Source organism: Mastigoproctus giganteus, chromosome 4 (assembly GCF_048544385.1).
Source record: "Mastigoproctus giganteus isolate SK-2022 chromosome 4, ASM4854438v1, whole genome shotgun sequence".
Lineage (NCBI taxonomy): Eukaryota > Metazoa > Arthropoda > Arachnida > Uropygi > Thelyphonidae > Mastigoproctus > Mastigoproctus giganteus.
Window position 1 is genome coordinate 21,340,995 of NC_143578.1, and position 24,106 is coordinate 21,365,100.

At 37.6% G+C, this 24,106-nt stretch overlaps 1 protein-coding gene across 2 annotated transcripts in view; it reads left to right on the plus strand.

Annotated features, from left to right (window-relative positions):
• The window catches only part of gig (TSC complex subunit tuberin), a 613,633-nt gene that overhangs the window by 224,652 nt on the left and 364,875 nt on the right, over positions 1-24,106 (plus strand). For both annotated transcript variants that reach the window (XM_090372592.1, XM_090372593.1), the window contains exon 15: positions 8,762-8,846. In XM_090372592.1, coding sequence (XP_090228718.1) covers positions 8,762-8,846 — 85 coding nt within the window. The remainder of the gene's footprint in view (positions 1-8,761; positions 8,847-24,106) is intronic.

Sequence of the window (24,106 nt, forward strand, 5' to 3'; positions counted from 1 at the left end):
TAGGTTCTAATACCTCTCGTGTTTGGGGTTCACATAAAAAAAAAAAAAAAATAGCATTGAGCTTGCTCAAACTATTCAAAGCCTTATACACCTCAATCAGACCACCCTGCGATTTGCAGAACTTAAGCCTATCTTCATAAGAGCAACCCTTTGTTCCATTCACCAACCTTGTTGCCCTTCTCTGCACTCGTTTCAGCAGAATGAGATCTTCAGACCTGTATACAGTACTCAAGGTGTGGCCTGACCATTGCCTTATACAAGGGGCTAATCACTTCCTTATCCCTGCTAGGAAAATCTCTATATATCATTGACAAGACACCATGAGCTACTCTTGCAGACTGTCTGCACTGCTCAGAAAACATCATATCTGATTACACAGTTACACTCAGGTCTTTTTCATTCTCCAATATCCTGAGTGTATTACCGAAGTTTTACATTTGTCAGTGTTAAAATTGAGGTGCCACTTCTGAGCCCAACTGCTCAACTTTTCTAGATCCTTTTGCAGTAGCGTACTGTCATTAACAACCCTGCCTACCTTCGTATCATCTGTAACACTTAGGATGCAGAGGCATGAAACAACTAGTGTAAATGGCTGAAATGGGAGTGAGACATGGGAATAAACTTGGACATTAAGCCTGATATACCTTCAACAATAAACACAGAAAACAATAATGGTCCCAACACTGAACCTTGGGGACTCCACTAATAACATTAATCCACGAAGAGCAGTGTCCATTGATTACTACTCTCTGTCTTCTCCAACTCAACTATCCCTTTATCCAAAGTAGCAACATGCCCTTAATGCCATACTGCTCCAATTTGCCATCTTCCTTGTGCAACAGTATCAAAAGCTTTCCTAAAGTCCAAGCACTTGATATCAAAATTATTTTTTGCATCCAGTTTCTTTGTGATCATATCATAGTATCCAATCATATTTGTCAGACAAGACTTCCCCTTAACAAACCTATACTGTGTCTTAACTATATATAACTACAGTCTTGTACAAATGATCCTGCAATGTTTCTTTAACCATTGACTCCATTATTTCCCCGGAACAGAAGTTAAACTTATAGGTTTGTAATTACTCGTGTCACCCTTTGATCCCCCTTTATGAATTGGGGACGCATTTGCACATTTCCAGTCCATGGGGATCTCCCCCTGAGTCCAAGGAAGCATTCATAATTATGGCTAAATGTTCGCTTACTTCCATTGCTGCCTCCTTTAATATAACTGGATAGATCCCATCTACACCTGGTGCTTTTCTTATGTTTAACTTCAACAATTTCTCCTCCACTTTACTCTCTGTTAATACAAAATCATTTAGCTACTTGCTAGAGTTTTATAAATATCTGGCATTGCCCACCGTTAATAATTCCTCATGTGTGAATATAAATGCTAAATGCTTATCCAGTTTGTCAGCTACCTGAGCAGGATCATTAACAGTCGTACCATCGGTGTTGAAATCGATATAGAACCATCGATATCACATTGCTGTTATGGTTGAGGCTTGTGAAAGCATTCCGACTTTATCCTTTTTTTTTTTCTTTTTTTTTTTTTTTAAGTTTAGGAGCTTGTATGATTACTGTTTAAAATTGCTCCTCTGGTTTCAAGATTTGCAGAACATGTCCACAGTAAAAGCCAGTTTTCAAGCAAGATGACTCTGTCATGCAGTACTATATAATCCCTTTCCTTGAAGTGATATAATCAGTTTGGGCTTGAGAAAAGCTCTTACATCTGTCCTACTGCTTGCATCTGAAACTGGTTGCTAGATAGTACACTAGATTGTTGAAGCCAGATTTAACCTATCTTGTTACCCCTGTCTCACTCCCATTTCAGCCATTTACACTAGTTGTTTCATGCCTCTGGATCCTAAGTGTAAACATCTGGGTTGTGGGTGGGACAAGCTTAATAAGATTATGCAATTTTGTCTTGAAATGAGTCAAATAAGCTTGAATCAAAATAAGGTAATTGAAATTGGTGAAATAATGAGCACTTCAACCTGTGTGGAGCCTTTAATTTCTTAAAGAATTACAGATTATTTTGTGATATTTCTTGATACTTCCTGTGCCATTCTTCAGTAACTAAAGACAGCATAAATGGTAAATTATGGTGATTTCATTTACACAGAGTTTTTAGTTTGATTACAAATTTATTAATTGTTAATATTTAGACTTTAGTAATTATACATGTAATAAATCCTGAGTTAGCCAACAGATAGGTATTAATAAAAATCAGGTAAAGTTAATTTAGTAGTTTAAATAATTATTAAATCAGTTAATTTAGTTAATAAGATTTAATTTAATAAAACTGAACTTAAATGGATATCTATGAATACATTAAATTGCTGTAATGTGTCATTATCACACCATCAGCCTCACATACCAAGAACAGTGGTTTTCAATTAATTATATTTATACATTCTATACTGTACTCTCAAACTAATTTTTTTTTTTAAATTAAAATTTAGGTTAAGGTCACCTGAGCCAATTATAATTTGTACCTGTGGGTGATATTCAGAGAGAGAGAGAGTGAGAGTAGGAGATTGGACATCTGTTTGGTGGTTTAATTTTTGTGAGTTTCTTGTGTAGGTATGTTCAAGATTCGCTACAGCCCTTCCTGAACAATTACTCTACCCATACAATAACTGTTTTGCCTAGGGGGGAGTTCCCCACCTCATAGAAACAGGCACTACTCAGACTTACCCTTAAGAACCTCAGTAAGCCACCTAATGAGACCATATCTTACTGGCCTATAGCTTTGCTACCAGTGCTTGGTAAGATCATGGAGAAAATTACTTTATGCTGGTTACAAGACCACTACCAGAGAGCAGCTCTATACTTAAATGTACAGTTGCTTCAAACAAGGCCACTCAACCAAGGATGCAATGCAGCAACTGCTAAATGCAGTCAAAAGTGCAAAGGAAAAATATCTGCTAGCTATTTCTGTAGATTTTGCTGATGCTTTTGACACCTTTTGGCCCATCATTCTCAGAAGGCTATACCAGACCAACCTCTAAAAAAATTATCTGCAACTACCTTGAGAACATAAAAGCATTAGTCAGAACCATGTTCCAAGAAAAAAGCATAATAATTACAAAAGATAGCTTGCTATCTTTTGTTCCCCTTATTGAACATTTATCGAAAAAAAAGTTAAAACTATGCTGCCTTAGTGTCCAGGTTCAGCCATGCCAAATTAATATCCTAAACAAGAAAACAATTAAGTCTTTTATACAAAGCGGTCTTTGTTAAATAACAGAGCGATCTCTGTTATTTCCTATGGAGCTGGTATTTGGTTTCATAGGACAACAATAGAGATAAAAGAAAATTGGATAGTATCCAAAGATCCATCTTACTGGCCACAACCAGAGCTTTATGTATGGTAACTACCCATACCCTGCAAGTCTTGGCAGGTATTGTCCCTCTGGAATTGGAAACTGTACACTGAAGACTATACTACAAGCTAAGAAATGCCATACATACCAATCTTCTCCACTCCAGGGTATTACACTATGCTTTGCCAGTGATATGACTGGGGAAAAGAAAAGAATTACTACTCTCAGCACTGGCAAACAGACTGGGAACAAATCTCCTAGTCACCTCTCCACCAAGGGAGAGGTGATTGGGAGATTCCTACCAAATGTGGCTTTGGTTTCTCCAAAATCACCTTCCTGGTTCTCTCTCTCTCTCTAGGGCTGTGAATGAGAGTGTTAAAAGTGACTTTCATTATGGCAGGATGAGGGCCTTTTAAGACAAAGTTCCAGCAGCTTGGCCTAGTTGATGACCCACACTGCACCTATGTGCTTTTGAAGATCAGCAGCAGCTACTGTATGAATGCCCAATCAGTGACAACCCCCTAAGTCTACTAATATTAAGGATTGGCCTACTACCCATAGATCATAAACATCTCTTTATTAGGGAGCATAAACTACTATGTAGTCCTTACCAAATGTGTCCAAACTATATTCCAAGCATGCAGACAGAACCTAAGACATAAAGTCGTACATCCTGCATGCACCTTAGAAACATTATTAACCGACAGTAAAGTTGAAAACCATAATCCAACCAAGCTGATCTTTCCTAGCCTTGACTTACCATAAATTGTCAACTCCCAGCTTGACTTATGCGGCCAGTATTCACATAAGCTTACCCTGCTTATATGAATATTATGAGAAGACAGAGAGTGGTAATCAATGGACACTGCTCATCGTGGACTAATGTTATTAGTGGAGTCCCTCAGGGTTCAGTGTTGGGTCCATTATTGTTTTCTGTATTTATAAATAATATTGATGATGGTGTATCAAGCTTAATGTCCAAGTTTGCAGACGATACAAAAGTTGGCAGGGTTGTTAAGGACACTACTGACGCTATGCTGCTGCAACAGGATCTGAAAAGGTTGAGCAGATGGGCTGAGAGGTGTCAAATGAAGTTTAACATTGACAAATGTAAAGTACTATGTACGGGAAACAGTAACCCCAGAGCAATGTATCAACTCTGTGGTACTACACTGACAGTGGTAGAGAATGAAAGGACCTGGGGATAATTGTGCAGGCAGATATGAAGTTCTCTGAGCAGTGCAGACGGGCTGCAAGAGTAGCTCATGGTGTCTTATCAATGATATACAGGAATTTTTCTAGCAGGGATAAGGAGGTGATTATTCCCTTGTATAAGGCAATGGTCAGGCCAGGTCACACCTTGAGTACTGTATACAGGTCTGGAGGCCTCATTTCAAGAAGGATGTAGACCTGCTGGAACAAGTACAGTGAAGGGCAATAAGGTTAGTGAAGGGAACAAAGGGTTGCTCTTACGAAGAAAGGCTTAAGTTTTGCAAATTACAGTGTCTGGAGACTAGGCACTGGCGAGGTGAATTGATAGAGGTGTATAAAGCCTTGAATGGTTTGCGCATGCTCAATGCTGATGGGATTCTGCCTCTTGCTCAGAATAATCACCTGAGAGGGCATAAATTCAAATTGAGGAAAGACAGATGTAGGATAGATGTGCGGAAATTTGCCTTTAGCCAGCGGGTAGTTGGTTGGTGGAACAGACTTCCATCCCTTGTTGTGGAAGTTGATAGCCTAAATAAATTTAAGGCTCAGCTGGACAGGTATTTCAAACGAACGGAGGGGTGAAGTGGAAGTTTTTTTTTTTTTTCTGGCTGATGCTGCATAAGCTTGCCTTCTTGCATCATATGCCTTTATTAATGCTAATGCTAATGTCATGGTTGGATGATTGTGTCTATGCAAGGTTGTGTATGGTTGAGAAAGAATATGTGCTTAGCCATCCTGAATACCTTCAACTACTCTTATCAGGCCCCCCTCTGTGGAGGGTGGATTACCTTTGCTGGGGTGCCCTTTCTGTTTCCTGGTGGAAAGCCTTCCTAACATCCATCCTCTTTCTCTTCAACATTTGTCCCACTCAACCTGTCATTCATGTGATTGTTTCCAATAAAACCCTTTTTTTTTTTTTTTTTTTCTCTTGGACCTTTGGCAATGCCAGTGTTTTCCCCACCAGACACTCACATGATCCTATTGCAGGGATGGCGAACCCATGGCATGTGTGCAAATTTTTTGGGCGCACAGAATTCAGAGCGTCCCAAAAATTTTTCAAACTTTATGCAGTGATTTGTGTTAAGTCAGAGTGGTGAGACGAACTGACAAAATTAAGAAAAAAATTCGTATATTTCACACATTTCTTCAGAACATAAGTTATTGGTAAAGTTATGTGAGATGATTTATCCACATTCAGTATTTAGTGTAGCATCCTTCATTGTCAATTACAATTTGTACGTGGTGTGGAGTATTCTTCATTAATTCCCATAAATTCTCATAAATATTTTAATTGCTGTTTACCCTTTACAGATTGTTTAGAATGTCAGCTCAACCAGCAAAGAAACAAAAACGTTCAAAAGAAGAGGGGAGTAGCAGAGAATTTCAAGAATCTTGGAGTGAAAGATTTGGTATGATTAAGAAGGATAATAAAGCATTATGCATTTTGTGTTCTGAAATGAGAGGATAGTTTTTTAAAATATTTAGCCAATTTTGCCATGCACCTTTAAAACGTTCGCCACCACTGTCCTATTGTACCTGGCCCACCTCCTCATAGTACTGGACAGGAAACGTGTCCTTGGTTCTCGGCACCCAGTGGCTAATAGGCTGAATGAACAATAGACCAACATAACCCCACACCACATTCTACAAACTATCTGACCTTTGCAGAGTTGTGTGTGTGTGTGTCATAGGAGCTACGAATGCAGAGTTGGGGGAGACCACCACCCCGGTGCCACTTGAGCTGCAACATTCTCCTCTTCCTTGATGATTCCCTTTTATCTCTCTCTTGGGGTAGTTCAGAAATTTTTTTTTTGGCTGGTGCAGCATAAGCCTCAGGCTTCCTTGTACCATATGGCTAATAATAATAATTTATACTATGTACACATTATACTTCCAGTATTCAAATTCTGAATCCCTTGTATCTCAGTGACACCATGTGTGATGTGAACATAATATATAATGTACATATTGTACTCCCCTTATATCTTAGTAACACCATGCATCTCCATAATGTCTGCATTTGATGATTTGATCTTTTCTATAAGAGACTGGGACTCTGTGGCCAGATAAGTCAGTGCACTACTAAACAACAAACCAACTAAATAGCAGGGACAAAGATGATTATCTCCTTGTATAAAGCAATTAGACTATATCTTGAATGCTGCAAACTCTCATTGCTCCTTCCTCATTTGGAAGGAGCAATGAGATTAGTTGAGATGCATGCAAATGAGTATTCTTACTAAGAAAGACTGGGGATTCTATAAATTGCAGTGACTGAAAATTAGACATCTGAATGGATACTTAATTGACATTTTTATGGCGTTAAATGTGTTTTGGTTAAATTAAATTATGGTACCATTTAATTTACTCAGCATTGCTGCTTTTTCTCATGCAGTATATGAGGAGGAAGTGAGGGGATGCATAAATTGAAAAAAAGATTGCAGAATAAATGTTAAAAAATTGTTGATTATTTAAATAAAATTCTACCTGTGTTGTTTAGTTCTGAATAAGTATAAAGAATAATGTTAAAGGATTACTAGAAATGTAGCTTTTATTGAAAGTGTTTATTAAATTAATTCCTTGTTAAATGATATCCATACATGTTCCAATAAACATACTTAGCATTTGCTAAGTATGTTGATTGCTCCTTCCTGTGTCATCCTTTTGTTAAGTGCATTTATTGGTTACAAAAAAACAAGGTAACAACCACAATACAAGTACTTAACAAAAAGATGACATTTTGTAACTCAGCTGAGAAGCATCATCAGGCCTTGGTGAGGGAAGGGAGGACTAAGGTGGAATTACAATTAATAGTAATAAAAATTACAGTTCACAAAAACAGAAATAAAATTTAGTCTACAATTGTGTCAATTCAAAATAAAATGGTGCATAGAAAGTTAAAGCAAAGCTGCATTACAGAAGTATGGTAATTACAAAAGTGTAATAATTACAGGGATGTAATATCAGGTGCTGAATTTAAGGTGTGTCAGTGAAGAATAAGATAGTGCATGTTAGGTTAAAGTAAAGGTACAATACAAAAGTGTAGTGATTACAAAGGTATGATGCTAAACTGCTGAAGAATTGAAAGTGAAAATAGAGGTCTCAACAAAAAATGATTCAGTGGGTGGGGAGGAAAAAACATGGAGTTGAGAAGAGAACTCTGCCAAACAGTCTTTTATACAAAGCTTCAAGAAATAAAATGAAGAGGAAAACTACCAAAAAATTATACATTATGCAAAAAAACTCATAATAGAAACTTACCAGGAGAGCGAAAGGCTCTGGCTAATACTAAACCAGCTGTGAGAGTGATAGTTGACCATCTAAAGGGAAGGTTTGAGAGCTTGAAATGATACAGGGACCAAATACAAAGCATATTTACAACCTCCCCAGGTTGTAAATGACAGTTAGGAATGGATGAAAAAAAAAAGATGAAACATAGCCAAAAAAAAAAAAAAAGATTGAAAGGCTACATACAGCCTAGAAAAATTAGTAAAGGTAGTTGCCACTCAAGACAACTAATACCACTACCCTTCTGGTCTTCTCCCTTTTTAGTTAGTCCCCATAGCTCTTAAACCTTCCCTTTAGATGGTTACCTGTTACTCCCCCAGCCAGTTTGGTGCTGGTCAGAGCCATTCACTCTCCTGGCAAGTTTCTGTTAGCATTTTGTTCCTCCCATAATATATAATTTTTCTGTTAAGTTTTATTCCATAAAGCAGACCGTTTGGCAGAGTTCTCTTCCCAGCTCTCCCCTCCCTTTCTGTCTACCAATTTTTTTTCAACTTCAACACTTTAGCACCATACCTCTGTAATTGCCATACTTTTGTAATGCACCTTTACTTTAATGTGATATGTATTACCTTATGCTATATTGACATAATTATAGATTTTAAATTTATTTTATTTCTGTTTTTATAAATTAATTTTTATTATTTAATTGTAATTCTATTTTTTTTCTTTCTCCCTTTCCCCAATGTCCAATGCCATTACTCAACTGTTATGAAATGTTACCTTTTTTGTTAAGTACTGTATTGTGGTGGTTATCTTGTTCCCTTGTAACTGTACCAGTAAACGTACTTAACATTTGCACATGGTTTATTAATGTTTTCCTTTACATGAATATCACTTGCTGTAGAATACCACATATTTATCCAATTTTCAAATAATTAGATTCTTACATTGTTATTTTTCTAAGATTTTGTTATACTTTTTTCTTATGAGATCCGAGGAGCTTCATCCAGTTGTAAGGATAAAGGCTCTCGATGTTTTATCCTCTATGCTCAGTACTTGCCATCTTATTTATGAGGTAGGCTATGAATATTTATCTTTGCCAACTGAATCAGTCTCTCTCTCATGTAAAAAGTCAAACAAAGAAGGATAGACCAATAGTATACTGATTATATCAGTTGCATTGTAACACTGAACAATAACCAGCACAACATACATAGCACTTAACCAGATAAGTTAAAATAAGTTAAAATAACCAGATAAGATAAGTGTATGTAATCTCCATCCTTTATAAGATTTTTATTATTATTTTTTTTGAAATTTGCTTGTAATTTCAGAAATGTTCTCTATATATTACTGTTTTTTCAGATAATTGTAGATTTTCTTTTTATTTTCTTTTTAGGTTGATGAAGTTACTGTGAATTATATAAAGTAATTCGATTAATACTCAGAATAACTCTTTGAAAAATATTTAATTTTTAGATAGAAAATAACAGACATTAGCCTTCTATCTCTAATTAGCCTTACTTCCAGATTCATTTATTTGTGGGGTCTGTGGAAGAGACATTAGTGTTGTAGCACTGATAGATGCCATGTACTCTGTTTTGTACCAGAAGAGCATGTTACTTCATTGGTAGGCATATATGTGATGATCATCAGGGACTGGCTCTCAGTACAACAGCTCTTGGGATAATACCTTTGCTAGATCCGCCACTCAAAAAAAAAACAAAACAAAAAAAAAGGCTAAATGTTTAGTTTGTTTTAGTGCATCGTGTCGATTGTTGTGTTCCATCGCATTACAAAAGAACAGGTATACATTTTTAATTAAGTTTGTAAATGACATTATTTGGAGTATTAATTATCAGCATAATATAATTAAATATGACACTTTTGTGAAAAAGCAGTGGAATTGCTGCTGAAACTATTTCAAAATTCAGTCTTCCTCTCTCTTTCTCCTTCTTTCCCCCTCAGCATAAATAAAAACACAGAGAGAGAGAGAGAGAGAGAGAGAGAGAGAGAGAGAGAGAGCGCATGCAGCCCATTTAATACAAAATTCATAACCATATATTCTTCAATAAACATATTTTGCATATGCATCATATTTTGAACAAAAGTTTAGATTGAAGATTTGTTCAGTGTAAACAGAACATAGTCTTCATTTAAACAAAATGTTTAGAAGGAATTTAAATGGCTTTTAACAATGCTTGAATTTTTCAAGCATTGTTAAAATTTGTCCTTTTGATAAGAATTGCTGTTTTGAAATTGGGCACTTCAGGTATTTAGTATGTGTTTTTCTTTTGCTGAATAATTAAAATTATTTATAAACTAATTCCTCGCATGCATTTTTATAAGCTAGATAGTAAACCTAAATACTACCTTAAGTAAACATAGTATATTTCTATAGGTCGCATAAAGGTGAGAAAAAATAAATTCAAGCAAAATAAGCTTTTTGCTTATTTCCAAATTAGAAAGGTGTTTCTTTTCTAAAATGTTGCTAGTAATTAATGAAGTTAAGATAAAAGACTGTTATACTGTGTGAGAATTTTGTATAAGCTATTTATTGAATACCTCAATCTAAACTTAATATGGTTGGCTAGATTTCTGAATTCTGTTTTACAGCATCATCAGATGAATCACTATGAGAAAATGATCCATAAACTATAAACTCAGTTCAGTTACTAAATTGTCATCTCATACAGATTATGTTGGGCTGTTTGTGTTATAATTAATACAGTGAATTCCGGTTATTTGGGCCACCGGTTAATCGGGGCAGCCGTTTATTTGGGGCAAATCTTAAAAAACAAAAACCAATCGAGAAAATAGCCAGGGTTTACTTCGCTTAATTGGGACAAAATGCCGTTTAATCGGGGCAGGAGACCTCAGCACTGGAGATTACCCTACGATTGTCTCCGACCGTACCACGTAGTTCGGTCGGATTTCTGGAGGTCACAACCATAAAACAATTAGCAGTCACCTGTTTATTGGGCTTTTCTGTTAGTGCAATCTATCATAAATGGACAGTAAACTCGATCTTATTGAATTTGCGATAATACCGGCAGCTGGAATTCTGTGGGTTATTATGGTAAAATGTGTTTACACTTCCATGGAATCTTCAATCATATAAAAAATAATAATTTTCAGAATCTTCTCTTCATTCCTATTTTTAAAGCTTCCTAATTTGTTACTCCGTTCTCACTTGCGCGTGTTGTGTTACTTGCAATTTGTGTGTGCCCTGTTCTTTGTTATTGATTGCTTATCTTTTTACTGTTTTAAATTTCAGCCCCCACCAACAAATGTCAGTGAACAGAAATGTCAACTAGTTTAGTTAGTATGTACATATTACAGTACGTATTAATTATTCCGATTATTACGTATATTCTTCCGATTTTCACGTATCATTTAATTTTTTAATTGGTAAGGTAATAAAGGGTAAATTTGTGCTTAATATATCTTTACTTTTATAGCCTGTAGATAACATTCCTCCTATTTTCGCTAATTAGAATCGCTGTTTAATAGAATTAAAATTCAATTCACAAACGTGATCATAATGACCGGCGCTTACTGCACATCGTATAGTGAACGGTACTTTACTATTTTGAGTTCGTCGTAACGTGATTTGATTGTACAGTGAACTAATTGTAAAGGGGGGGGGGGGTAAATTGTATTTTTAACTATTTACGTGAAACTTCGGATAATTGGGGCAGCCGCTTAATCGGGCCAAAATGCACTAGTCCCGATGTGTCCCAAATAACCGGAATCGACTGTATTAGTATTGGCTAATATTAATTATAATAACTAATTTCATTAATATTAATATTAATACAGCCAAAATAAATAAATAAATAAATTTAAATCAAATTTAAAATAATGTAATCAATGTTCCCTTCTATCCTTTCATTTACCTATTTCTTTGAAGAATTTAAGTACTGCCTCATTAAATTTAGATAAACTTTCAACCTCCAATATAGTAGGTCAGCATTTATTCCAACATTTAACCATTCTCTGACTAAAAGAAATTTTTCCAAATAAATTTGGCTTCATCCTCTAGTCTACAGTTTTCCCCTCTTAATTTAATTTTGTGACTAAGCATATACACTGAGTGATCACTGAATTATGACCACCCTTATGAAAACTGAATGCGACCCAATGGGTGCTTGACGAGCTGGTGCCTCGATTTTCCAAACGGCTGAAATGGTGGGGTGTTTGAGAGCCACCATAGTTAAAGTGTACCAGGACTGGTGTCAAAATGGTCAAACAATGACCCGACGGCAAAACTACAAAGGTCAGCGAAAGGTTGGTGTTAGAGGTGAGACGACTCGTACAGGCGCAGCACTGTTGAAGAGTTGACTACCCAATGCAACATGGGCCAACCCGGGACAATATCTGGCATGACCATGCATCGCACGCTCACACATATGGGCTATACCAGCAGACGATCCCTATGGCATCCTCTCCTAACCAAGGTTCATTGGCGTAAAAGATTCGTCTGGTGCAAAGAGCATTCAAGTTGGACCTTAGAAGACTGGAAGAAGGTGTGCTGGTTGGATGAGTCATGTTATTTACTCCACACTGTGGATGGTCGTGTACGGATTTGGAGTCAACAACATGAGACTGTTCATCCATGGTATCAAAAGTGGAGGCAGGTGGGGCAGTTGTATGGTGTGGGGTATGTTTTACCGGCAGGAACTTGGACCCTTGGTGCATGTGGAACAGCTCGTCAGTGGTCTCCGCTATTGTCAACTGCTTGCTGACTCTGTACACCACAGCCGACCGGGTAAAGTGCCTGCCTGGCAACCCAAAGGTCGCGGGTTCGAATCCCGCCGCGGGCTTGGATCAAAGTACTGCAAAAACCTTGGGAGGTGCATTATGGCCACAGAAGCCGATGCGCCAACAACTACCAAAAAAAAAAAAAAAAAAAAACTCTGTACACCCCATTATGTTACACTTTTTCCCGAATGGCGGTGGTGGCTTCTAAGATGACAATGTGCCGAGCCATTGGACACTTGTTGTGCAGGAATGGATTGCTGAACACAGTTCTGACTTCCAGCATGTCGATTAGCCTCCGAACTCCCCCCGATATCAATCCCATAGAGCACTTGTGGGACACTGTGGAAAGGCATATCAGGCATCTGGATACACCAATCTCCTCCATACCGGCATTGCTGACCGCATTACACACATCTTGGTTGGCTCTACATCACTAACGCTTCTGATTAGACCGGGGTTCAAGCCCATGACCACCAAATACGGAGGATACAGAAAGGTCAGGGAATGACCACCGCATATCCCCGGAGCAATATGGCCTTAGTTGCTAATGCTCCTAAAAACCAAATAACAACAACAGCAGAATGAAGGCCTCTTCAATTTCTCTCTAGTGATCTGTTTTCTGTCTTTCTCTTGGTTGCCACTTCTCTTTTTGTCTCTGGATGTCCATTCCAAAATTCCTCTAACCTATCTGTTGTTGGACGATATCTTCCCAAAAGAAGTTCTGGAAATATGGCCCCTTTCACCACTGCCAGCTGAATCTCTTTGTTCTCTTGATAGCATCTGTTACTTTAGTCTGCGATCTGATCCATGTGTTCCTTTTGTAATTTCTTTTGCTGGTGCCTAGAATGCATATCCCCATGCCTTTTTGAGCTTCTTTCAGTTTTTTTACTGTTTTTGGTGTTCACTATTCAAGTTTGTTTCATAAATAATAACTATAAAGATATATTGGATAAATATATTTTCTTCAGGAATGTGGGTTTAGAGCATCTGAAAATTGTGCCATTCTTCCCAAAGAAACCCTATTCTAATCTGATTTTTTTAGTGAGCTTTTTGTCAAACTTCTATCTATGTGTATGTGCTGTCCCAGATTGACAATTCTTGACACTATCTCAGCAGTAGTATTTTCAGTTATTATAGTATCACAGTGCTGCATAACCTTAGTCTTTTTGCAGCTCATTTTTAGGCCAGCCGACCGGGCTAGCCGAGTGGGTAAAGTACCTGCCCGGCAACCCAAAGGTCGCGGGTTCGATTCCCGCCTCGGGCTTGGATCAAAGTACTGCAAAAACCTTGGGAGGTGCAATATGGCCACAGAAGCCGATGCGCCAACAACTACCAAATCAAAAAAAAAAAAAAAATTTTTAGGCCAGTTCTTTTACTTGAAATCTCAGGTCTTTCTATGTTTTTCTGTAGGTTCTTTTGAATTTGTTGCTAAAGTAATTGTCTTTACTTTAGAAATATTTAAATCCTATTTTAGGGTTTTAAATACTTCTTCAAGGACCCTGAATACCATCTTATCAATTTTGTGCAGAGTGCAGATATGGTTATAAAATGCTTTTGACTGTATCATCTTGTCAGCAGTAATTAATGAATTGCTAATTGTTCCATTCTTATTGATTCAACAGACTTGATATTACCTTTTTCTTTTTGGACGAACAGCCCTATAGGATTCCTGCATTATTATTATTTACAACAAAAAAAAACAAAAAACAAAACTGAATTTGATGCCCAGTTCAGTCTGCTGATTCCAACAGTGGCCGAGTCATTCTTTTTGGAATAAGCTAACTTGACAACAGGCAGCAGCCAACAGCCAATTATTGGTGAACATCATTATAATTTTACTCAGTCATCCTTATGGTTTACAGTGCTAGATGTAGTTGGTTGACATAAAATAAATTTGTCTTTAAATGAAAAATACTTTTTTATTTTATATGGTATAAATGCTATGAATGGCAATGTGCCACTGTACATTTTTGTGCATGGTACTTGTGGTATAGGCGTCCCCGTAGCCAGGTGGGAAGGAGCAGCAGTGCGTAACACACGCTTCTTGATTAGACTGGGGTTCGACCCCATCACCACCAAATACGGAGGATGTGGAAAGGTCAGGAAATGACCACCGCATATTCCCGGAGCAATATGGCCTTAGTTGCTAATGCTCCTAAAAACCAAATAACAAACAAACAACAAACTTGTGGTATATATCCTATTTGTTTGCCGTTGCTGTCATGGAGTTCTGCAAAAACTGAATATGTTACTTCCATTGCCCAATGAATTTGATAGTGAACTTCTGAAGGTGAAATATATAGCCAAAGCATGGTCTCTGTTGAATGTAGTAATTAATACATTCAACAGAGACCAATGTAATAATGGTGCTTTTTTATTTGAATAATTACCCCCTGTAGTTGATGGGTAGCAATTAAGACGATTTTCCAGATCAGAAACAAGAGAATATTTTAAGACCATTTTCTACAATAGAGCCCTGAATACGTAACTGATTTATGCATTCATTGAATGGAATTGAATTATGGCTAGAGTTCTGTAAGTAAATTGCAACTGCATTTTGTCAGAGTTGGGGTTCTTGATAGCCAGTAACATGTTTACCATGTTACCTTTTGAGTTTTGTTGATGGTGGTTCCAACCAACATGTGTGATGTAGTTTGAAGGGATTAGGAGGAAATTGTATTGACAGGTCACATTTGATCCCAAAGGTCGTGGGTTCGATTCCTGCCTCGGGCTTGGATCAAAGTACTGCAAAAACCTTGGGAGGTGCAATATGGCCACAGAAGCCGATGCGCCAACAACTACCAAAATCAAATCAAAATCAAATCACATTTGATCTTGCCAATTTCTTCTTTTTGGTTACAATTCATTATTACAATGGGGAAAACAACTGTTTGGTTCTAGCCCTGAGAACTATTGGCTGTTTTCTGCTAGACTAGATGTTTCGACTTGTAGTATACATATTGATCAGCACATAAACACTTTTACATAGATTCAGTTGTAGTAATGTGGCCCTGGCTTCTTTTATTTAAAAAAATGAGGAGTGATAGTTTTCCATTGCATTGCTTTTCTGCTGTTATCTGCACATTGGAAGTATTACACTGACATGCTGGAATAAAAAGTCTATTGTATTCATGTAGAATATTACAATGTATCTAATTATTGTTTCAGACTCCTTGAGGGTTCTTGAGGCTGGTACAGAAATTCTCTCAGGTATGCCAAGCTGGGCTTTGCTACCTTGGAGTCTAAAACACTGAGGGAACTGATATTTGTGTGACACTCGAATCAAATAAAACCTAATTTTGGCAAAGTTTGGTTGATCTGTGACAGCCAAATAATCTGTTTCCACCTTCATGATGGTGGTACTGGGTATAACCCCAATGTACAAGTCCTAAAATACGGCACCTAGTATGCTGGAGATGACTACCCAGGTGAAAACCAACATAACCAGGGGTCGAGGTGTGACTCCCACACCATTTGGAGGAATTCCACCCTCTGTGTTATCAGGCAGTACTAGGTGGTAGATGACTTTCATTAACTGGTGCCATGCCACCACTTTGCTTATTGAAGACTTCAAGTGATGGAACCCATGTTTAGTCTCCAGAGCAAAGCTCTGAAAGCTCCCCGCCCAATCCCTTCCATCATGCAGTATGATTGATGTCTTTTGAAATTATGATGGACATCATGGCGAGATTTAATCTTCCTTACATTTCAAGGTTACAACTTTAAAATGGTGTTTGCGGGCCAGCATCTAGATACCCCACCAGACCGAACATATTGCTAGTATATAATCTCACTGGCTCTGCTCTGCCAGATAGTGACAGGGAAGTCCGAGTAGTTGGTGGAGGGGGGTATTACCGTGGCCATGTTATGTCGAGGAACTGGGTATATTCTTTTCATGTGTATGCCATATCCAAAAATTTCATTACTTCTTACATTTCCTCCCTTCCTTTTCTTACTACTGAATGTCATCAGTAGTCAAACAAATAGTACAAACTTATCTGCAAAAAAAATCTAAACCTCCCAATCACTTCCTCGTTCATTTAACAAACGTACCTGGTCTCAGTTCCAATCTCAGTGGTGTTCATATTAATCTGCCAAACCTGACATCCTTTTTCTGACAGAATTCCAATTATCGGTTGATTGAACCACTGCTGATCTCAGTTGTCTTAATTATTCATTATATGATTCCTTTTGCTTCAAAGGAACATATTACTTTTGCATATGTTCACTCTGATATTCCCTGTCAGGGAATCAGTAATTTGGAATCTCTTCTTTTTGATCTTCTCTGGCTTAAATGTGTTGCCTCTATCGTTCTCCCAACTCCACTAATCATTTGGAACTTTTTGACTTTTGAAACTTGACTTTCTCCAGTCCAACTTTCTTAACAGTGAGGTAACCTTCCTTTGTGATTTTAATGTCCACAACTCCAGCTGGCTTCCATTTTCTAGTCACACAAACCTTGCTGGTCAAGATGCTGTGGCTTTTGCAAATACTAATTACTTCACACAGATTGTTCATTTACCTGCCAGAATATCAGCCAATCCTAACCACATGGCCAACATGCTTGATCTTTCTCACAAACAACCTTTCTAAGTATACAGTCGAGTTGGGTGGTCCTCTAGGCATATCAGATTACAACTTGGCAGTGAACTCTTCTCCAATTGAGCCTTTCTCTTGTGGCCATTCTCAGTCCCATGTTGTTTGGTGTTAAGAATGCAAATTGGCATGATCTGTGAGATTTCTGTTCTTCTTTTCTTTGGTCAGATTACTATTTCAAATATTCCAATGTCAAATTTGCTCATATTGTGTCAGTGAAATTATTTTTGTAGATATGAAATTCTTTATTCTATACTCCACTTTAAAATCTCATCATTTGCCTATACTTTGGTTTTCCAAGAAATGTGCTAAGGCTGTTCAAGATAAGAATGTTGCATATTGCAATTGGCTTGTATCCAAATCTCCAAGTTAATTTTCTGTGAAATGAGGTGTAAGCAAAGCCCACAACAATTGTAAAGCAGTTATTAATCAGTCCAAACTAGATTTTGAACAGGCTTAAAAGTAGATAACTTGCTTCTTGTCCAAATGGTAGGTGAACATTCTGGTCTCTTGCCAAAGCTATTGTCATAACTTTTGCTCATCTTTGTTTCCACATCTGTCAAAACCAGATGGTTCTATTGGCACTTCAGCCAAAGATAAAGCTGATCTGGTAGCATCCAACTTTTCCTCTAACTCGTGTATTGATGGTCTTGTTAAACCACCTCTTACTATTCCCAGCACACTCCATTCAGTGCCTCCTGTGGTCTTCCATTAAAAGGATGTCAGAAAGATTTTGAACAATTGATGCTAAGAAGCTCCAGGGCCTGATGGTATTTCTTTACTTGTTCTCAAAACCTGTGCTCCTGAACTTACTCCTGATCTGTCCCCTTTGTTCACTTTCTTATTCCAAAGATGTTTTCCCTTCTGCTTGCAAATTTGTTCTTATCCAGGCAGTTCCTAAGGGTGACAAATTCCCATCCAATTATTGTCCTATTGCACTTCTGTTATTTCTAAAGCAATGGAAAAATCAATTAACCACCAACTCTTAAACTGTCTAGAAACCTTTCACCTGATCAGCGATCGCCAGTATGGATTCTGTGAATATCTATCCACTGGTGATATTCTGGCCTATTGTTACCCATAGATGTTACCTTAGATGGGTAACATCTATGGACAAATTCAATGGAAAGGTTTGGTGAAACTCAAGCAGTTGCTTTTGATTGTTTGGCCTATAGGTCTTCTAAATAAGTTTCCATCTATGATTTGCCAACTGTTTTTTGTAATTGGTTATCCAGTTTTCTCTTGACTGCTCCCTGCAAGTGATGATAGATACCTCTCTGTCTTCTAACTTCTCCACTAATGCTGGTGTTCAAGGTTCAGTTCTTTCTCCCACTCTTTTCCTCTTGTATATTAATGACCTATTTCCATTGACTGGAAATCTTATCCATAGTTTTTCTGATCGAACTTTACATTCCACTTTCCATTTTGAGAAACCTTCCCCTGCTCAATCAGGTTCAACTTCTCAAATATCTACTACCAATTCCTTAAATGCCAATCACCAGGTAATTCTCCAGTGGGGCAAAGACAACTTAGTTGATTTCAATCCTTCTAAAACTCAGTCGTGTCTTATATTTCGTAAAAAGGATTCTTCTGCTCCTATGCTTATCCTCAATGACTGATTTTTAGGCAAGATCACATATCTCTCTTGGGGGTTACCCTGACTTCTAATCTCTCTTGGCATAAGCTCATTACAAATATTGTTTCTTCTTCATCTAAAAAACTTGGTTTCCTCTTTTGCTCTTGGCATTACTTTTCTTCCAAACAGCTATTCACTGTGTACAAATTGCAAATTAACCCTGCCATTGAATATTGGTCCCGCATATAGGATGATGCCCCCAAAACCTCTCTCATATTCCATTCAAAAGAGGGCAGTTAGGTTAATTAATGGCTCATCTCTAAGAAAGGTTCTCCACTCTGTCTCATAGACATTCTGCATGCTTTTTCTATAGATACTTCCATGGGCATTGTTCTTCTGAATTGGCTTCTTTTCCCATCCCCTCTTCCAAAGCAGTTCAAACACTTGCTGCAACCAGTCAACATCCTTTTACTGTCCAACTCCAAACTCACAGAACAAACTTTTCTTCCCCATTTATTCATTCCACTTCCGTTTTCTGGAACTACCTTCCCTCATATGTATTTCCCGAAAATTACAATCTACGGAAGTTTAGGTCTAATGTAAAAAGGTATCTTCTTTCATCTTCTAACCCTTCAGCTCATGCATGGTACTAAGTACTATAAGTTATAATACTGCTCATGTTTGAAGTTTTCGTGAAAAAGAAAAAGACACTCAGATATAGTAAGGTCGTCATTACAGAATTCTTGCTACACTCGATAAGGTAAGAGGGATCACTTGTAGAGCTTACAAATAATCCCATATCTGTTCCTGGGCCTTGCCTTAATACTTTTCTCTGGTTGTAACTGACTGTGGAGATGAGAAGCACTTGGGTGATATATACAAATATATATATATATATATATATAAAGATATTATATTAATAAATTAACAAATGTAGAAATAGTGGGAAGATAAAAATAACCTGGATATGACAAATGCACCAAAGCACGCAAAGCAGCAGCAAAGAATGTAAAAGTAAATACAGGCATACCTCGGTTAACGTTACCTCTGATAACGAAGCCTCGATATAACGAAGTCCGCAATTTCAAGCCCCATTTAACATAAAAAAATATTCCATTTTTGTTTAATCACCTGAAATCTAAACAAACTGAAGAAATTACGGAAACCTTTGGGGCTTCTCGTGGTTCGTTCGAGAAATTTAAAAAACGGGCCAGGATTCATAGTGTAAAATTAACAGGAGAAGCTGCAAGTGCAGATGTTGAAGCTGCAAATAAGTTTCCAGAAAAACTAAAGGAAATAATTAAACGTGAAAATTTTCCACCAAATTTGGTGTTCAATGTTGACGAAAGCGGTTTGTTCTGGAAACGGCTACCAACAAAAAGCTTCATTTCTATTGAAGAAAAATCAGCTGCTGGGTTCAAAGCAGCCAAAGACCGTTTAACGTTACTCTTTGGATCAAATGCCTCTGGCGATTGTAAATTAAAATTGTTATTAGTTTACCATTCAGAAAATCCGAGGGCGTTAAAAGGTAACATAAAAATGAATTTACCTGTAATATGGAAAGCAAATAGAAAAGCGTGGGTTACCAAGGAGTTATTTACTGATTGGTTTGTTAACCACTTTTGTCATGAAGTAAAACGGTATTGTCAAAAAAACAACTTTGAAGAAAAAGCTCTTTTGTTGTTAGACAATGCTCCGGGACATCCTACTGATCTTAACACGTTGGACACATGCATTCCTGTCAAAGTTGTGTTTCTTCCAGCAAACACAACTTCCCTGATTCAACCATTGGATCAGGGAGTAATAGCATCATTTAAAGCTTATTATCTGCGTCGAACTTTAAGCAATTTAACTGAACTAGAGGATAAAGAGGAAATGACAGTTAAAACTTTTTGGAAAAACTACACCATTAAAAACGCAATAGAAAGCATTGATAGTTCTTGGAAAGAAGTCACTAAGAAATGCTTAAATGGAGTTTGGCGCAAAATATGGCCAGAAGTTGTACTAGAAGAAGAAAATAACATCAAGAATTAGAAATGAAGTTATCCAGATGGCTCAATCAAATAGGTTTCGAAAATGTCGATGAAGAGGATGTTAGAAATTTATTGAATGCAGAAGATGATGGTTTTTCAGTGGAAGATTTAGAAAGCCTTGTTAGCAACGAAGACAAAGATAATGAAGGCGAAGTTAAAGAAGTTCCTGCCGAAAAAGTGTTAACAACCAAAGATTTAAAAAGGTGCTTAAATGATATTGAAAACGTTTTAAATTTTTTTAGTGAAAATGATCCTGACTTAGGAAGAAGTGTTATAGTTAAGCGATCAGTGTTAAATGCAATAACTACGTATAGGCAATTGTTAAATGAAAGAGAAAAAAAGCATAAACGATCAACTTTAACCTCATATTTTAAAATGTGATTTCACTTTGTATGTAAGTTGACTGTTTATTTAATAAAACGTTTCTTTGTTCGAAAAAAAGCTTTTCATTTTCTTTACGTAGGAACGTATCCCTATTCTGGCCATAGTATTTTTACCTCTGAAAACGAAGTTTCGCTTAACGAAGTAATTTCGTGGAACGCATCCTATTCGTTAATCGAGGTATGCCTGTATATATCTATAATAATAAGTTACACAGACAACCAAAAGCAAAAGGAAAATATGGCTGAAATATATAGTAACCTGAAAAATAAAATTACATCAAAAATAAGTTAATGGAAGCTGGCATCAGATATATACATATATATATATATCAGCATTTCTACATCCTTCCTAAAATGAGGCCTTCAGACATGTACACAGTACTCAGGGCGTGAGTACTGTGTACACAGTACTCAGGGCGTGACCTGACCATTGCCTTATACATGCATTAGCATTAGTAGAGGCATATGATGCAAGAAAGCAAGCTTATTCAGCATCAGCCAAAAAAAAACAAAAAAAAAAAAAAAAAAAACACACACCACTCCCATTTCACCCCTCCGTTCGTTCGAAATACCTGTCCAGTTGAGCCTTAAATTTGTTTAGGCTATCAACTTCAACAACAAGTGATGGAAGTCGGTTCCACCAACCAACCACCCGCTGGCCAAAGGCAAATTTCCGCACATCTATCCGACATCCATCCTTCCTCAATTTGAATTTATGCCCTCTGAGGTGATTATTCTGAGCAAGATGAAGAATCCCATTGGCATTGAGCATGCTCAAACCATTCAAAGCCTTATACACCTCTATCAGATCACCTCGCCGGTGCCTAGTCTCCAGACTCTGTAATTTGCAAAACTTAAGCCTTTCTTCGTAAGAGCAACCCTTTGTTCCATTCACTAATCTTGTTGCCCTTCTCTGTACCCGTTCCAGCAGCTCTACATCCTTCTTGAAATGAGGCCTCCAGACCTGTATACAGTACTCAAGATGTGGCCTAACCATTGCCTTATACAAGGGAATAATCACCTCCTTATCCCTGCTAGAAAAATTCCTATATATCATTGACAAGACACCATGAGCTACTCTTGCAGCTCGTCTGCACTGCTCAGAGAACTTCATATCCGCCTGCACAATTACCCCCAGGTCCTTTTCATTCTCCACTACTGTCAGTGTAGTACCGCAGAGTTGATACGTTGCTCTGGGGTTACTGTTTCCCATATGTAGTACTTGACATTTGTCAATGTTAAACTTCATTTGCCACCTCTCAGCCCATCTGTTCAACCTTTCCAGATCCTGTTGCAGCAGCATAGCGTCAGTAGTGTCCTTAACAACCCTGCCAACCTTTGTATCATCTGCAAACTTGGACATTAAACTTGATATCCCATCATCAATATCATTCATAAACACCAAAAACAACAACGGACCCAACACTGAACCCTGAGGAACTCCACTAATAACATTAGTCCACGTTGAGCAGTGTCCATTGATTACCACTCTCTGTCTTCTGCCACTCAACCATCCCCTTATCCATAGCAGCAATTTGCCTCCAATGCCACACTGCTCCAATTTGTGCAGCAGTCTCCCATGTGCAACAGTATCAAAAGCCTTTCTAAGATCCAAATATATAATATCAAAGTTATTCCCTGCATCCAGTTCTTTTGTGACTACATCATAGTATCCAATCAAATTGGTCAGGCAAGACCTGCCCTTAACAAAACCATGCTGCATCTGAGCTATAACTGAATTCTTGTCTAGATGATCCTGCAGTGCTTCTTTAACCAGTGCCTCCATTAATTTACCTGGAACAGAAGTTAAACTAACAGGTCTATAATTACTTGTGTCAGCCTTTGATCCTCCTTTGTGAATTGGGGTTACATTTGCACAACTCCAGTCTATGGGTACCTCCCCTGAGTCCAAAGAAGCTCTCATAATTATGGCTAGGGGTTTGCTTACTTCCTTTGCTGCCTCCTTTAATATAACTGGATAGATCCCATCCACCCCAGGTGCCTTTTTCATGTTTATCCTCAACAATCTCTCCTCCACTTTCTTCTCAGTTATTACAAAATCATCCAGCTCACTGCCAATGTTTACTTTACCTACATCATTCTCCTTCCTGAATAACTCCTCATGCGTGAATGTAGATGCAAAATACTCGTTTAGATTGTTAGCCACCTGAGCAGGATCGTCAACTGTTAAACCATCAATATCCAGTGGACCAATCTGATTCATCCCTTTCCTTCTTGAGTTTAAATATGTAAAGAACTCTTTTCTGTTTTTCTCTGCATCCTTTGCCAAGGATTTTTCGTAGTCTGCCTTTGCCTGCCTAATCTCCTTTGTGACTTGGTTACAGACCAACTTATATCTATCATAGGCTTCCATGTCACCCATTAATTTGTATGTATCCCATGCATTTTTCTTCTCTGCCACCTGTCTCATTAGTTCATCTGACAACCATTTAGGCCTAAACCTTGAACAATATTTCTTAGTTGGTATGTAAAGCCTGGTAGCCTCCAAGATTAGTTCCTTGAATGCTTCCCATTTTGAGTTTGCTGTTGGTAACATCATCAGTTGGTCCCACTGTATAGAATTTAAATACTGTCTCAGACCATCATAGTCGCCTTTACGAAAACAAAAACCCTTCCCTTTACCTCTGATGGTAGTTACCTCCTTGAGTAAATCCCACTTCAACACACTGTGATCACTGCCACCTAGTGGTTCATTTATCTGCAGATTCTTAATGCATGAAGAATCACTACTGATAATCAGATCAAGAGTATTGCTCCCTCTTGTTGCCTCACGAACATGCTGATGTAGAAAACAATCATCCAATAAATCCACAAAAGCCTTGCTAGTGTGCGAGTGACCAACCCACAAATTCCAGTCAATATCTGGGAAATTAAAATCCCCCATTATAAGACTCTCTGATGTACTGGCCCACTCTATTTCCCTGTACAATATCTTATTATACTCATCAGAGTCATTAGGCCT